The sequence below is a fragment of the Giraffa tippelskirchi genome, chromosome 6 (genome assembly GCF_054371585.1).
Source record: "Giraffa tippelskirchi isolate mGirTip1 chromosome 6, T2T-mGirTip1v1.2.pri, whole genome shotgun sequence".
Taxonomy (NCBI): domain Eukaryota; kingdom Metazoa; phylum Chordata; class Mammalia; order Artiodactyla; family Giraffidae; genus Giraffa; species Giraffa tippelskirchi.
The window spans coordinates 14,646,437-14,663,008 of NC_137280.1; the positions used below are offsets into that span (position 1 = coordinate 14,646,437).

The window sequence follows — 16,572 nt, forward strand, 5'->3', positions numbered from 1 at the left end:
ACCTTGGGTTTCCCTGCCCCCCGCTTCGCCCTCCTCCCCCGCATGCCTTTCCCCACCACACCGCTTCCCCCGCAGCCTCAGGAAACTTTTCAGCAGGTCCCTAAAAGGGGGAAACCTGGAGTTCCTCGCGTCCCGCCCTTCCCCCCCGGACGGACGCAAGTCGCCGGTCATTCCCCAGCTCGGCTCCGCCCGAAAAACTCAAGTAGGGAAAGGTCACCGTAGGCAGCCCCCTGCCTGCGCCCTGGGAGCAAGAGGGTGGTCATAACAGCTTATCATCAGGGGAGGTAGGTGAGTGATCAGGAAAGGTGTTGGCTCGGCCTCGAGCCGCGGGGGCGAAGGGGTCTCCGTGACGCCGCAGGGGAACAGAGACGCCGAGGCGGCAGCCTCAGTCCCGGCGGCTGCCTCGCGCGGAGCTGGGAGGCGCGGAGCTGTCCGTTCAGCACCACCGCGCCGCGCCCCAGAGCAGGGCCCGCGCAGAGGCGCACGGGCTCGGCTCCCGCCCCGGATCCCGCGGGCTGCGGCGCGCGTCGTTGTCTCTCCTCGGTGCTGAGGGGGGCGCGGATTGAAAGAGGGGGGGCTCTGCGAGCGTCGGGGCCACGCAGCCACCTGTGAGCCTCCCGCAACTGCGGACGGCGGCGGCCTCTCCGGCCGGAGACAGGAGGCGCTCGGCGGACCCCGCCCGCCCGCCAGGCGCACACAGGCGCACACACACTCAGAGCACCCTCGCGCACACGCACAGCCAGCCGGCAGCGGCGGCCGCAGCGATGCTCGCCGGCAGGTCGGGGAAGTTTCCCGCCGGCCTCGGCCGCGGGCCCCAGAGCTCTCAGGTAAGCGCTTCCAGAACGCGCAGGGCGAGCCCGGGTAGCTCCGCCGGGTAAGGCGCGGCGCACGCGGCTCCGGGGCACGGCGCCAGGAGGGCGGGGGAAGCCCGTGGCCGAGGACGAGGGGGGCTTCAGTCTCGGGGGGCTGGACTCCAGGGACGCCGGCCGGCCCCCTTACCCTGTCCGGGGGTTAAGGACTCGAGAGGTGGATTTCCCCGCCCCACCTCCCGAAGCTACGCGCCCCCCCATCTCGGCCCAGCCCTGCCGGTGCGCATCCGAGCTCTGGTCCCGCCTGTCTGCGGCGAGAGGGCGGGGGCGTCTCCTCGGCCCGCCCACGGGCAAGGTCAGCCCGCAGCTCGCGGAGCCGCTGGGGTGCGACCCCGGGCAGCGGAAAGCGACCGACAGAACCCCCAGCTTGGGGGTGCGGGCGCGGCCATGCTAGTGGAAACATAACCCATCCCCGCCACCCCCAACTCCAAGCCTTTCTTTGGGAGGCGGGGAGGCAAACGGTCCTCCCATCCCAGTGTCCTTCAGCACTCAGAGACCCGCTGGAGAGCACTGGGCACGCTAGAGACGGATGGGGAGAAAGGAAGGGGTGCCTGAGCCCTGAGCGCCGGGCGCTCACCCGACGCTCTTCCTTTGGCTTCCAGGTGTAGCGCCCCCGCGCGGCGCGGGCGGCCGGGCGCCTCCAGCATGACCGGCCAGAGCCTGTGGGACGTGACGGAGGACCACGTCGAGGATGGAGAGATCCGCATCAACGTGGGCGGCTTCAAGAAGCGGTTGCGCTCGCACACGCTGCTGCGCTTCCCGGAGACGCGCCTGGGCCGCCTGCTGCTCTGCCACTCGCGTGAGGCCATCCTGGAGCTCTGCGACGACTACGACGATGCCCAGCGCGAGTTCTACTTTGACCGCAACCCCGAGCTCTTCCCCTACGTGCTGCACTTCTACCACACCGGCAAGCTTCACGTCATGGCGGAGCTGTGCGTCTTCTCCTTCAGCCAGGAGATTGAGTACTGGGGCATCAACGAGTTCTTCATCGACTCCTGCTGCAGCTACAGCTACCACGGCCGCAAAGTGGAGCCCGAGCAGGAGAAGTGGGACGAGCAGAGCGACCAGGAGAGCACCACGTCCTCCTTCGATGAGATCCTGGCCTTCTACAACGATGCCTCCAAGTTCGATGGGCAGCCCCTTGGCAACTTCCGCAGACAGCTGTGGCTGGCGCTGGACAACCCCGGCTACTCGGTCCTGAGCAGGGTCTTCAGCGTCCTGTCCATCCTCGTGGTGCTGGGGTCCATCATCACCATGTGTCTCAATAGCCTGCCAGATTTCCAGATCCCCGACCGCCAAGGCAACCCCGGCGAGGACCCCAGGTTCGAAATCGTGGAGCACTTTGGCATCGCCTGGTTCACCTTTGAGCTGGTGGCCAGGTTTGCTGTGGCCCCCGACTTCCTCAAGTTCTTCAAGAACGCCCTAAACCTGATCGACCTCATGTCCATCGTCCCCTTTTACATCACGCTGGTGGTGAACCTGGTTGTGGAGAGCACGCCTACATTGGCCAACTTGGGCAGGGTGGCCCAGGTCCTAAGGCTGATGCGGATTTTCCGCATCTTAAAGCTGGCCAGACACTCCACTGGCCTCCGCTCCCTGGGGGCCACCCTGAAATACAGCTACAAGGAAGTAGGGCTGCTTCTGCTCTACCTCTCTGTGGGGATTTCCATCTTCTCTGTAGTGGCCTATACCATCGAAAAGGAGGAGAACGAGGGCCTGGCCACCATCCCTGCCTGCTGGTGGTGGGCCACTGTCAGTATGACCACTGTAGGGTACGGGGATGTGGTCCCGGGGACCACGGCAGGGAAGCTGACCGCCTCTGCCTGCATCCTGGCAGGTATCCTGGTGGTGGTACTGCCCATCACCTTGATCTTCAATAAATTCTCCCACTTTTATCGGCGCCAGAAGCAACTTGAGAGTGCCATGCGCAGCTGTGACTTTGGAGATGGAATGAAGGAGGTCCCTTCCGTCAATTTAAGGGACTATTATGCCCATAAAGTTAAATCCCTCATGGCGAGCCTGACGAACATGAGCAGGAGCTCGCCAAGTGAACTAAGTTTAAATGATTCCCTACATTAGCTGGGAGGGCTTGACATCCTCAAACCCACATTGCTGAGCTGTCTCTTGTGCCTCTGGCACAGTCCAGGTACCCTAGGGTTATGGCGTGAGGAGTATGCCCAGCCCCAAAGGTGAGAGAATGCATGGGATCTGCACCCCAGGTTGCTTTTACAGTATTTAGGATCATTTTTAGAGGGTGGTGTGTCTGACACCATGCCTTTGCACCTTTCAGTGAAATGACACTCACTGGTCTTCGCATCGTGAGCATAAAATGTTCACCTTTCTGCCGGATGAGTACCACCTAGAATGCTAATTTCTCTGTTCATTGTGTTCTCTCATCTAGTGTTCATGGCCCAGGACTGTCTCTGAGTTGTTTGTGCTTTTGTTTCTGAGGTTGTCATGTGAGTTCCGTACAAAAAGCCCCCACAAATACGTCCCGTGGAAACACATCTGTAGGGCCTGCAAGGATAGGATGAGGTTTTGCTCACAATCAAGTGAAAACAAAATCTCAATTCTTTAACCATTGCTTTCATTTAGTTTTAATATCAAAGCAAAGAGAATGTGAAGTTAAGTAGACATGACCTATTCAAGTCTGTGAGTTGTTTTTGTCGATGACCTGTAGCCTCGTGACTTGCATGGGTACCCTGCCCACCTTTCAAATGATTTACACCCCTGTTCACCTCTTAAATGTCGCTCGTTAGAGAATGTTATTTTGTTAAACATGTAGTGAAGATTGAAATTTTCCCCAAGAATAGATGCATTAGGGCCAGGGACTTCAGCTAAACATAGGCCAAATCGCATGATGCTTGAAGATCTTTCAGAGTCAGTCCTCCTTCTTTCCTGGGTAGTTGAAGGGACATTTATTTCTTGCTGAGGTTGCTGGTCTAGGTCATTTGACCAAACTTTGCTGCGTCTTAGATATTAGCATGTTTCTGAAATGTTTCTTTTTTAAGGTGTTTAGAAATAAGATCGTGTTGTCTTTCTCAACTAACAAGTTTACTGTTGTACTGTCTTTCTGAAGCAAACATTGTTGGGCTGCTAGCAAGGGCAGTAGCTTAGAAAATTTTGTTACCTGCTCTGAAAGCTTAGATAAAGCTTTTATTTCCAAGCAGAGTTTATTTAGATAATTTTGCTTCTAGGATACAGTATGCAACACACAATGCTCTAATCACCCCAGAGTTCCTGGTATGACATGGATACCTGGTGGCATGGAAGTGTGTACTCAAAATATAGACAAGTGGCTTATCCAGGATGGAAATATTATAGTTCTTATTTCCATTTCAGCTGCCTTTTGTTGGGGGGAAGGTTGGTGGAGGCCAGGAGAAAGGAAAGAGTTGTAAAACAAAAAAGCATTGTAAATAAAATGTCATAAATAATTGCAAACTTTTTGAAAAGCTTGATGCTATTTTAAAGACCCTTAAACTTTCAAACTTGGGTTGAAGGTTAAGAACTCTTTCCTTCTCCAAAATGCCCTCCCTCTTTCTTCTTCAGTTAACCAGCATGTAGCATTTTGAAGGGTTAACTTGGATAGTTCTCTGTTATATTCTAGGTAATCAGATGGTGTTCCAGTTGGCCTCTGTTGTTCTTCTTCTTTGGAAAGGCTATAGAATCCAGGGGTCCATACGTGGAGTTAGGCAGGCTTTTTCTTGAGGGCTTGGATCTTACTTTTAAGTTTTTAAACGTCCATTTTGTGTCTTAGTTGGTTGAAGTTAGTACATACCCCTCAGAGATGGAGTGAGGATCTCGTCAGAGGCTTTATGTACTTGTAGTTGCCGTGGCTACTACAGAGCGGGCCATTTGTTGGATGAATGTACTAGTCACTTATGCCTTTGGGTCCCCAGCTCAAATCTTTCCATCAGACTGGAGCCTCATAGGGAACAGGGAGGCAGCCACCTCCTCGTGCTGCCTGATCTACCATCTACTCTGTTTCTCAGAAATATCAGGAAAGGTGAGATGTCTTAGGGGCAACCAGCCACCAAGTCAGAAGAGCAGGGTTATTTCTCAGAATTTGCACATGTAGCACTTGGCTTTGGCTGATGTTTGCAGCACTGGAAGGCAGAGAATTTATGAAATCATCTCCAGCTGTACTGAGGCAGGTGATAGTAAAACTCATGAAGACTGTTCTGTTTGCCAAGGCTGATGGTATTGGGTCACTGAGCATGGTATCCACAGTCACTGACCAGAAAACTTGTGAAAAGAGGAAACAAGGCAGGAGGCTGAATAACTCAGTCACTCTCCTCAGTATTCTTTTTAAACAGGCAGGGTTTTACCACTGAAACAGAGATACTTCTAGTGGTTACTCTTTGCTGATGTGAAAGCTGGAAAATGACTTTTCATTTTGGTGATGACTTGCATTTATCTGGTGCCTTTCATTGGGGGAATCCCAAAGTGCTTTAGAGACTGTCTTTTTAATACCTTTTGTACATATATATATATATATACTCTTATAAAATATTATTTTGCCCATCCTGGAATTTCAGTCACTTCTGAGCATGAGAATAGCCTTGAGGGCTCCAAGCGGTGGTTTCAGATAAGAGGGCAAGAGACCAACCCAGCTGGCTTGAACACTGGAGTTAATTCCCACAGAGGCTGGAGACAGAACTCTGATCCAGGGAGAAAGAGGCCTTCCTTTCCCACAAAGTAGCACCGAGGTACCAGGTACGCAGTTCACAAGAGCTCTCAGTGGGGCTTCGATTAACCTTGTTAGATAACATTTGATGGAGCAGTTTCTTCTGGTCCCTGAAACTATTCGGTGCAGGCAAGGGGTAGGGGAAGGGTCAGGTGAATTTTCTGCTCTGTTTCTGGAGTTGAGAATATGATTATGAGCTGACAGCTTTGGCCACCAGGCTACCAGACTGACCCATCCACCCCCATTGGAGGACACAGTCAAGGCTTCAAAGCACCTATGTCCAGCTGTGGGCTTGAGAACAGCTTCACTGCCAACATTTGAAGGTTGTTCTTTTCAATGCCATTGGGACAAAGATATAGGTCATGCTTTTCTCGAAATGTATGTGATGAGCATTTTGAAAGCGCTGGCTGGGAAGTGACGCTGTGTCTTTACCGCATAGATGCATGTTGGTTATCGTCCAGTGTTCTGTCAACCCCCTACATCTCCTGGCTTTGTAACCAAGGAGGGGCATGTTGTAATGCCGAGCTGATGTGTAGCTAGCTCCTAAGGCAGAAATTGGCATTTACCGCTTGGATTTGTTATTTCTACTTGTCTTAGTGTTCAAATAATGGAACTACCTGCTAATTCTTGCCTCACTTCGAAGAAAATGGTATGTTATGCACTTTGGGATAGCCATGATCTGTACAGGCTGTGTGTTATCTACTTGAAGGCTTAACTGGTGTTTCTTGTATGTTTTAACAGCATGACTTGTTACAGAGTTGTAATTTTAAAAAATCAAGAACGCTGTGTTTGTGCTGACAGCTTTAACACTCATTAACGCGCTACTGTGCAGGCATTGATGCAGCCCCGAGGAACCCTTCTGTGTGATGGCTGCATTTTAGCCTCTGCGCCTCGTCTCAGCAGTGAGGGGGTAACACTGACACGCTCAGGATTCCAGCCTCGAAGAGTATGAGGATTAAATAGAAAATGATTGCTGACGCTCCCTTAGGGCACCTCAGTTACACATGGAGTGGCAAACACAACAAGGGCGTTCGACACTGGGGCCCAGACTTCCTGGGGAAGACTGGGCTTTCTGAGCATTTGTTGGGAAGGTGGGAAGGAAGAGGTGTTCATTCCTCTTTGGGGGTATGGAGAGGTGGGAGCCCCTTTTCACTGGGACCTGGAGCGGCCAGCCTGCTCTGTAGTGGGAATGGTTATGAATTGTTGGAGCCCCCGTGAAACAGACACCCCTGGTAGGGTTTCCCCCTCCCCTCCTGTCTCATTCAGTACCACCGACGGGCCTGCCAGTGCCAACCTCACCCCACCCGATTGCCATGCCCCCCACTGCTACAGTGCCTCCCCGGTGGCAAGTTGGGGTCCTGGGTAACCTGAGTGTTCTGCTTGGTTTGCTGGGACTATTGCTGGGGGATTTGGCCCTTAGCACCTACTTAACCCAGTAGTGACCTAGCCTATGGGGCTTCCCCAGTGGCTCAGTGCTAAAGAATCTGCCTGCAATGCAGGAGACGCAGGTTCGATGCCTGGGTCGAGAAGATCCCCTGGAGGAGGGTATAGCAACCCACTCTGGTATTCTTGCCTGGCAAGCCCACAGACAGAGGAGCCTGACAGGCTACAGTCTGTAGAATCTCAAAGAGTTGGACACAATTGAATGACTGAGCATGCACGCATGCATGACCTAGCCTGTGAGCCATTCCGAAGGCCACGTGAACCTGTAGGAAGGTCCCTGGGCTAACTGGGCTTTGCTCCCAGTTTTGCCTTCAACTCTGTGATCTTAGGCACCTCACTTGGCCTCTCTGAGCCTCATATCCCCCTGCTGCAAAATGAGGAGGCTGGATTAGATCAACCTTAAAGCCCTGCCCAGTTCTTCATCTCAGTGCAAACACAGAATTTCTGCATGGCGCTCCACGTCCTCCTTGTAGCACCAAGTGGAACTCAGTAGCCTTACTTTATTTTTAACAGAGCAGGGGGACTGCTCTGTTTGCTTCCATTTCTCTTTTCAACAGCCAACCACAACAGATAACGGTGTTAGGGACAACGATACCAGAGAAAACACTTGGGGTGGTGTCTGTGTCGGGGAAATAGAGGTTTAAAAGAATCAAGGCAGTCTCCTGTGGCTTTTAGGCTATTGACACTGAATCCAAATTCCTGCTATTAAAAATCACTAGAGAGGAAAATCCCGTTGATCTCATGTGGCTTCAGGGCTAACTCTGCCCATTTATGTTTGCTGCCTCTGTGAAGCCTGGCGGGTCCCCCCAGCCAGTTCCCATGAGGTTGCTGGGCCCCGATCTGGACAAGGGCAAGTGGGTTGCCCGCCTCCCACACTGATTTCTCACTGAGGGGCAGTGGCATCTGCGAGTGTCCCCTTCTGTGTAACCTCCAGGAGGGTGTGCCGACAACCTGGTCCCATCTCATGGCAGCTGAAGGAGGGGACTGGCAATCCAGCATGAGAAGGTGCTCACGGCCACCACAGACCCTGTGTCCCCCAGACACAGGTGTCCTCCCTCCAGCGGGGGGCATACCTGGATGTTCAGGGATATTTGGGGGGATTCCTTACCTCCTAAAAGGAAAAAAAAAACCCAAATACCTCCTCTTAAGGAAAGAACTTAAATACTGCACTCGCATGGTTATTATCTTCTTCTATTTTTAGGAGGACTTTTAACCAGCATTTCCACCCAAGGATCTTATCTGGGTATCAGATTCAGTTAATAGTGTAGATCTGAAAACAGGCAGTGTGTTCTTCCTTCTGTGACCTCATTTGTCAATATCACCCTCCTGGTGAAATTCTCCAAAGCAAAGGACTTTGTCTGCCGGTGACAAGTTGATGCTTTCAGAAGAACATCCACACACACAGTAAGATGGGAAGAGAAAAGGGCAGGTGTGCCCAGGAGCTAGTGCACATTCCTGCAGAAGAAAAAGGGGACTAGGAAGAAGCCAGGGAAAAGAGGAAAAACAGAAGAGGGTACAGAAGGAGAGAGTGAATACAAGAAAAGGCAGAGACGAAGGAAGTGAAAGAGCAGTCAGTTAGGGAGGCTGAGAGAGGCTATGTTTAATGCAGTTATTTCAGGCCTTCTTTTGAATTCATTTTATTTCCAGGCAACAAAATAGGCTCTGAGTCCAACAGTGGCCTCCTGGGAGGTAACTATTTCTGGAGGCAACTCCCACCCCTCCCCCCAGCCCCTCCCCTCCCCTCCCCATCAAAAGGGTTCATGGTCTGCTAGAAGAGAGATATGGAAAGCACCGAAAACCTTTGGCATGAAGAAGGCAGTGAGGTCACACGGAAAGGAGGGGCGAATAGTCTCTCTTGAAGATGGGACTTCTGGTCACAAATAGAAAGAGGACTAAATGGTGGCCAGAGGTGGTGGGGCAAGTCAGGAACTGAGAAGTGGAGGGAAGAGAAGGGGAACAAACTTCCATGCCCAGGGACCTGCACCAACAAAGACTTGGAGACCTTCCTGGCCAGCATGTGTGAGACGCATGTGAGCCAGTGTGGTTGAAATGAAGTGTGGTGCAAAAACAGTCCACGGCAAAGCCATCAAAAGAGCTTGGGCATCATTCTTTTGTCACAGGGTTGGGACACCCTGACCAGCTAATGCTGTTGGGATAGGACCCTGAGCACAGCTTGGAGGCCTGGGAGGGGCCAGAAGACCTGCCTGAGGTCACTGCCATAGCGCAGGCCAGCTACAAAGGAAGCGAGCTGGAGAAGAAGGGGCAGAATGAGCTGCCCAGGAGGTCAACCCTACCGGACTCCATCAACCACTGGATGTGGAGAAGAGAGATGGAGGGCTGGGATGGCTTCTGGGTGCAGGGGAGGGTGATGGTGCACCAAGGGAGGCTTGGAATACTTGGATTCATCCCCGAGCTGGAGTTGTGTTGCCACGTGCCTGGGCAACACACAGATGGAGCTTGCAGAGGGCAGAGGGAAGCCTGGCACGGGACTCCTCTCCGGAGAATGGAAGTTGAGGCCGTGGGTGGGATTACCTGGGAAGTGAATGGAGAGACACAGAAGAAAACGACCCTGCAGAAGACCAGCATCCGAGGGGCAGCCACAGGGATGATGAAGTCCAAGGCCTTGCCTGTCTCTGCCGGCTCATTATAGCTGTCATCCTATTTCTCTGCTTTCCCCTGAGAAATCCCTGGAGGGTGAACTCTGCCGGCGGCGGCTTCAGCTTTCCTCTTGATCTGCTTCCTTGCTTTATCTCTGTGATTGGCTTCTGTTCCCATCACTCTTTCCAAACCGCCCTCTTGAAGGCCACCAGGGGCATTCCTGATTGCTAAGCCGGTAACCCATAGCTTATCAGGTTCCCCATAGACAACCTCTCTGTTCTCTGCCCTCCCTCCTCTTTTTGGACCCTGCATCGCAGGTTCTCTGAGCTCTGCCATTTCCGGTCATACCCCCACTGGGTCTTTGTCCTCCTTATTGACCCTTTTCAGCAAGCATGTCCCCCAAACTTTGGTCCAGCAAGCCACAGCCTTAACCAGTGTGCAGGCGCCAACTTGCCTGACCCCAATGTCACTTCCGGGGTCCATGCACATTACCCATGGGCATTTGGAAGTCACCATTTCTAGCTCCCTTGTGGCTCAGGTGTTAAACAATCTGCCTGCAATGCAGGACACCTGGATTCAATTCCTGGGTTGGGAAGATCACCTGGAGAAGGGAAAGGCTACTCACTCCAGTATTCTGCCCTAGAGAATTTCATGGACTGTATAGTCCATGGGGTCTCAAAGAGTCGGACACAACCAAGTGACTTTCACTTTAATACCTAGCTCCATATATCCATCCCGAGCTTCCTCTTCCTCCTGCCTTCTTCACATCTGTTAATGGAACCTCGGTGCTCTCAGCCACTCAGATTGAGATTTCAAGACATCTGTGAATCTTCTCCATTGAGTTAGCTACTCACTCACCATAGTAAGCATTTCTTGACAGCTGACTAATTGCCAAGCACCATATTAGACATGAGGGTGATACAGGTAAAGGGCATTGCTCCTGACCTATCAGCAGTGTAGACTTTATAGCTATTTTATTGTGCATTGGAGTCATCTGAAAGTGAAAGTGAAAGTGAAGTCGTGTCTGACTCTTTGAGACCCCATGGACTGTAGCCCACCAGGTTCCTCCGTCCATGGGATTTTCCAGGCAAGAGTACTGGAGTGGGTTGCCATTTCCTTCTCCAGAGGATCTTCCTGACCCAGAGATAGAACCTTGGCCTCCCCCATTGTAGGCAGACGCTTTACCACCTATGAATGTGGGGATTCCAAGAGAAGTCCTTGGAATCATCTGGGGAGCTTTTAATAGTATAGATTCCTGGGCATCATTCTATCTACAAAATCAAACTCTTACGAGTGAGCCCCAGGAATTTACACTATTAAGCTCCCAGGTGATTTTGATGCAAGTGGTTTTCAGATCCACATGGAGAAACACCAGGGTCTCAGGGATACCCCTTGAAGTTCTCTCACTCTCCCTCCATCACACGCACACCCTCTTGAATAGCAAGTTTTATCAATGCTTTCTTCACAGGATCTCACAGATTGGTCCCTTCATATCCATTCTAAAGGTGCCCACCCCACCTCAGTCCTTAACTCATGTTTTGCTCATTTCCAGCAGATTCATGCCCATTCCCCTCCAGTCCATCCTTTTCTGCAACCCCCTCTCCCAGGCTCATCTTTCCCCTTCCTGTATCTTAGACTTACTGGTGACTTCTTCATAAGCTGGTGCTGATGTTCAAAATAAGCACCACAGATATTAAGGGGCACAGCTGGCGAGGCGAAAAGTCTGCACAGACCCATTAAGGCTCTAGACAGAGAAAAGGGCCCATTTAGGAAGGAGTGCCTTTCAATGGGGCAACCAAGGACAGGTGATAGGGACATAAAGATCTGTAACAAGGAACACAAAAGTTGATAGCATGCAGGGCCTGAGTGTTGGGTGATCAGGCTCCCCACTTGTCCAGCGATGGCCAATCCTGAGTCTTAGACAAGCACGTGAAAGGGTTAGTCACTCAGTGGTGTCCGATTCTTGTCACCCCGTGGACTGTAAGCCGCCAGTCTCCTCTGTCCATGGGATTCTCCAGGCAAGAATACTGGAGCGGGTAGCTATTCCCTTCTCCAGGAGATCTTCCCAGCCCAAGGATCGAACCTGGGTCTGCTGCGTTGCAGGTGGATTCTTTACCATCTGAGCCACCAGGGACTCCTAGACTACTCGTTTCCCAAAGACACTGGTGGGTCTGTTCAGCACAGAGTCGTCCCTGACATGCAGGCATGTGGTGTGAGGCAGGCAGACTGGGGGAATATGGTAGAAACAGAATTGGGCTTCACAGGGTGGGGAGGTTCCCACTCAAAATTCTTCTCATCATCGCCTACATCTCCAGACATTTAAAGACCTCTGAGCTATTTCCAGACCTACTATGAAAAGAACTGAAGTCTTATCCGTCAGACACCTATCTAACCATTTCCGAAGAGGAGGACTGGCATGAATCACTTTTGATCTCTCAGCTTTGTATTGATTTTCCTGGCAAATTTTGTGGGTCTGCCAGGGCCAACTCCACTGGGAGCAGCTGAATTGTAGCCCACCGTGCTCAGGGTCAGTTGTTACAAAGGCCAACGGCACCGGGTTGCTGCCTGCAGTTCTTTTTGTGGAACGTGTGGGAGGAGAGGCGGGAAACCGCCACGCAGGAAACCAAGGATGTCCCCAGGCTTTCCCGTTGCTTTCCCATATGCTGTCCTCATGGATCTCCCAGATCTGAGGTCTGCTTTTGGAATGCGGTGCTGCTGGGAACCAGGGGATCCCCAGAAGTCATGCCGGATTCTTCCTCCGCTCTCTTCCACTCTGCCCTTCCCTGCACCCTGGGACCTGGGAGCCAAGCTCAGGCATTTAAATGTTACTATGTAATTTGCCAGTTTTAAAACATGAAATCCCTGATTATTCCATAGTCTTTCTCATCTTTTAAAAAAGCCCTCTCATGTTAAAAAGATAAAAAGAAAAATACAAATTCCAAACCATTGCACTGCCCCTCATCTTTCCCTGACCTCACCCGCGGGAATATGTAAACGTGTGTCAGAGCTTTAGAACTAGCAAGACGCTCTGAGTCCTGGTGCTTACAGACTCGTCTGTGCTGATATTTCAGGGATGAGCTTGATGCCTGGAAACTGCAGTGTGCAGATGTCATGTGTTCAGAGAGACTGGGGAGCCAGTCTCAGCAAACAGTGACAGGAGGGGACCCCAGAGGCAGAATTAAATCAACCGAGAGCCCAGAGCTATCGTTTAGCTGGGAGCCAAACTCCTTGCCCAGCCCAGTGCTGAGTGCAATAGGTGCCCCCAGTCCCCAACACCGTCATGGGTGCCATCTCTGAAAATGTACTTCAGATGCCCCCCCTACCCTTGCCAGCAGCACAGGGGGGAATACACATGTGTATGTGCCTGTATCTAAGTTTGTCCATGTGTGCATAGCACAGGGGTCTCCGTGAATTCGTGTATGCGTTTCAACGTCCGTGTGTGTGTGTGTTCATGCCTTCGTGTGTCTGTGAACGTGGGGGTGCAATGACAGGGGGCAGCTTACCCTTTAAAGGAAAGAGGCGGCACCAGCTGCTCTCCGGGGCTTCCGCCAGATGCGACTTTCATAGAGAGGCTTTCTCTGCACTCGCCCTGACTTCAAAGACATCTTTCTACCACTGTGTCTCTGCCTTATTTCTCACAGCGTTCAGTACTTTTCCTTCTTAGCTCTTCTTGTGACTTGTCACTTTTGCTTATTGGGTGATGTCCGTCACCCTCACTCACTGGAAGCTCAGAGGGCAGGGACATTTGTCTCCAGGGCTCAGCACAGTGCCTGGCACAGAGTAGATGATGCTGGCGAGTCAGAAATGAACCAAGGGCAGGGTGGCCAGCTAAAGTATGGGGTTCAGGCCCTCTCACTGGAAATGATGCTGGAAAAATCGCAGGTCCTTGGGAATCAGGGTGAGCGGCTGCGTCCCTGAAAGGAGGGTTGGGAGGCCTTTGTAACAGGGGTCTTTGTAAAGATGGCCATTGCATGGTCTCCCAGGCTGGAAGACCTGTGATGTGCTGGTTGGGCAGTGCCGCCTTTGAGGCTGGAAAGGACTGCCTCCCTGTAAAGTGCATTTCTAAGTGTTCCCCAGAACCAGAGAAGGCTGCCAAGACATTCCCATTGAATAAGGACTAATACACGAAGCAGTGTGCAGAGAAATAATGTCGACATGGGCCTGTATACAAGCACCCCATTCCTCTGTGGCAGGACCCACAGGCACGCCTTCATTGCCATCCAGAGAGCAGAGAGCGCCGGATGTGCTTGCTGGTGGGATGGCAGGCATCACTTCATACTGGTCAGAGGAACAGTCTTGGCATTGCTGCGCAGCTGGTCCTCCACCACAAGCCAGAACCTGAATCCGAACCCTTCCTTTGACTGTGTCTTCCTTGTGGCTTTGTTGTTGTTGCTCAGTCCCTAAGTCGTGTCCGACTCTTTCAGATCTCGTGGACTGCGGCACGTCAGGCTTCCCTGTCCATCCTTGTCTCCTGAAGTTTGCTCACACTCACGTCCATTGAGTCGGTAATGTCCTTAGGGATAGTTAAGCAAAACGCGCCTGCGCACTGACGGGACCGGCTGCTCGCGGCTGAGATGCTGAGGAAGCGGGTGGGGCTTGTGCTGGGGTGGGGAGGAGTACTTCCGGTGCAGACTTGTGTTCCGCGCGCTGTGCGATGTTGGCCTCATCTTTGGCCATCAGAGAAGAGATGGGACTAAGCAGGGACTTACAGCGGGAAGAAGGGCGTCAGAGAGAGGAACGTGTGCCCAGGTTCCTGGGAGGCAGGACTCAGAAGGCACAGACGCAGGCAGGATCAAACATGTTCCACTGGGCTCGGACAGAATGGAAGCAGGCTGTGGGGATAGAACCGGAGGCTGCTCCAGCATCCACGCAGAAATGAATGGATGCTGGGGACTAAGCCAGGAGTGCAGATCTGCATCGGGGAGGCCAGTGGCCAGAGGTCTCAGAGCTCCAAGCAGATGGGGGCCCTTCAGCTTCCATCCCAGATTCAAGGTGGCAGTCTTAAAGGCAAATTTGTTCCAAATTTAAGGCAAACATATTAAAATGTATACATTTATATTGTATAAAATATGCGCACAACAAACTGTGGGAAATTCTTCAAGAGATGGGAATACCAGACCGTCTTACCTGTCTCCTGAGAATCTGTATGCGGGTCAAGTAGCAATAGTCAAAACCTTACATGGAACCACGGACTGGTTCAAAATTGGGAAAGGAGTCCGTCAAGGTTGTATATTGTCACCCCGTTTATTTAACTTATATGCAGAATGCATCATATGAAATGCCGGGCTGGATGAGTTAGAAGCTGGAATACAAGATTGCCAGGAGAAATATCAGCAACCTCAGATAGGCAGATGATACGACTCTAATGGCAGAAAGCAAAGAGGACCTAAAGGGCCTCTTGATGAGGGTGAAAGAGGAAAGTGAAAAAGCTGGCTTAAAACTCATTGAAACATGTATATTATCATATGTGAAACAGAACACCATTCCAGGTTCGATGCATGAGACAGATGCTCAGGGCTGGGGCAATGGGATGACCCAGAGGGATGGGATGGGGAGGGAGGTGGGAGGGGGGTACAGGATGGGGAACACATGTAAACCCATGGCTGATTCATGTCAATGTATGGCAAAAACCACTACAATATTGTAAAGTAATTAGCCCCTAACTAAAATAAATAAATTTATTTTAAAAAAACCCACCTCAATATTTAAAAAACTAAGATCATGGCATCCAGTCCCATCACTTCATGGCAAATAGAAGGGGAGAAAGTGGAAACAGTGACAGATTTTCTCTTCTTGGGCTCCAAAATCACCACAGATGGCAACTGCAACCATGAAATTAGAAGATGCTTGCTTCTTGGAAGGAAAGCTATGACAAACCTAAATAGTGTATTAAAAAGCAGAGGCATCACTTTGCCAACAAACATCTGTGTAGTTAAAGCTATGGTGTTTTGTCATGTACGGATGTGAGAGGTGGACCATAAAGAAGGCTGAGCGCCAAAGAATTGATGCTTTAGAAATGTAGTGCTGGAGAAGACTCTTTAGAGTCCCTTGGACTGCAAGGAGATCAAACCAGTCAAGCCTAAAGAAAATGAACCCTGAATATTCGCTGGAAGGACTGATGCTGAAACTGAAGCTCCAATACTTTGGCCACCTGTTGCGAAGAGCCGACTCATTGGAAAAGACCCTGCTGCTGGGAAAGACTGAAGGCAAAAGGAGAAGAGGGCAGCAGACGTTGAGATGGTTGGATAGCACCACCAACTTAATGCACATGAACTTGGGCAAACTCTGGAAGACAGTGAGGGACAGGGAGGCCTGGCATGCTGCAGTCCATGGTGTCACAAAGAGTCAAATATGACTTGGAGACTGAACAACAACAACAAAATATGCACAGCATAAAATTTACCATTTTGAAACCACACAACCCAGATAGATTGGGGCTCAAATCCAATTGCACCTCAGATAGGATTTAACCCATAGACTGGGACTCAAACCCACTGTCTTTTAATTTAAATTGCAAACCTGGTCTCAGGATTTCAATGAAGCTCAGGTTTTTTGTGTCTAATTGCAGAAGGAACTCAGCTAGAGGCAAAGTGGTAGGTAAGAAATAGCAATAGATTTATTGAAAGAGAAACACTCCATAGATACAGACTCTCACACTCAGAAGCTGAGAATGTGGGCTTCCTCAGAAGGTGAGAGCCCCTGAAAGGCACACATTCATTAGACAAAAAGTGAGAGCAGCAGAAATATGGGGTGCTTAGTTTTTCAGGCTGGGTAATTTCATAGGCTAACAAATGGGAGGATTGAAAGAGGTAAAGCTTAGGCAGGAAGTCCAAGGCCCTTGAAGGAGGAGGTGAACATTCTCCCAGCATGCTTTTCTTAAACCTTGTGCAACAATGTATCTTATCCCAGAACTGGCCTTTCTTTAGATCCGGAACTATTGGTCACACAGCAGAATGTCTTACTCATGGAAATGCT

General features: G+C 51.2%; 1 protein-coding gene and 1 long non-coding RNA gene across 2 annotated transcripts in view; one reads left to right on the forward strand and one right to left on the reverse strand.

The window, feature by feature from the left end:
- Positions 1-14,140, reverse strand: part of LOC145508612 (uncharacterized) — a 32,675-nt gene extending 18,535 nt beyond the window's left edge. The window contains exon 1 of the long non-coding RNA XR_014055475.1: positions 13,101-14,140. This is a non-coding gene — a long non-coding RNA (uncharacterized LOC145508612). The remainder of the gene's footprint in view (positions 1-13,100) is intronic.
- On the forward strand, positions 185-4,306 carry KCNS2 (potassium voltage-gated channel modifier subfamily S member 2). Its single transcript, XM_081500376.1, has 2 exons — positions 185-827; positions 1,472-4,306. Exon 2 carries the CDS (start codon positions 1,515-1,517, stop codon positions 2,946-2,948), a length of 1,434 nt encoding a protein of 477 aa, XP_081356502.1. The 5' UTR covers positions 185-827; positions 1,472-1,514; the 3' UTR covers positions 2,949-4,306.
- Positions 14,141-16,572: the final 2,432 nt, after the last annotated feature.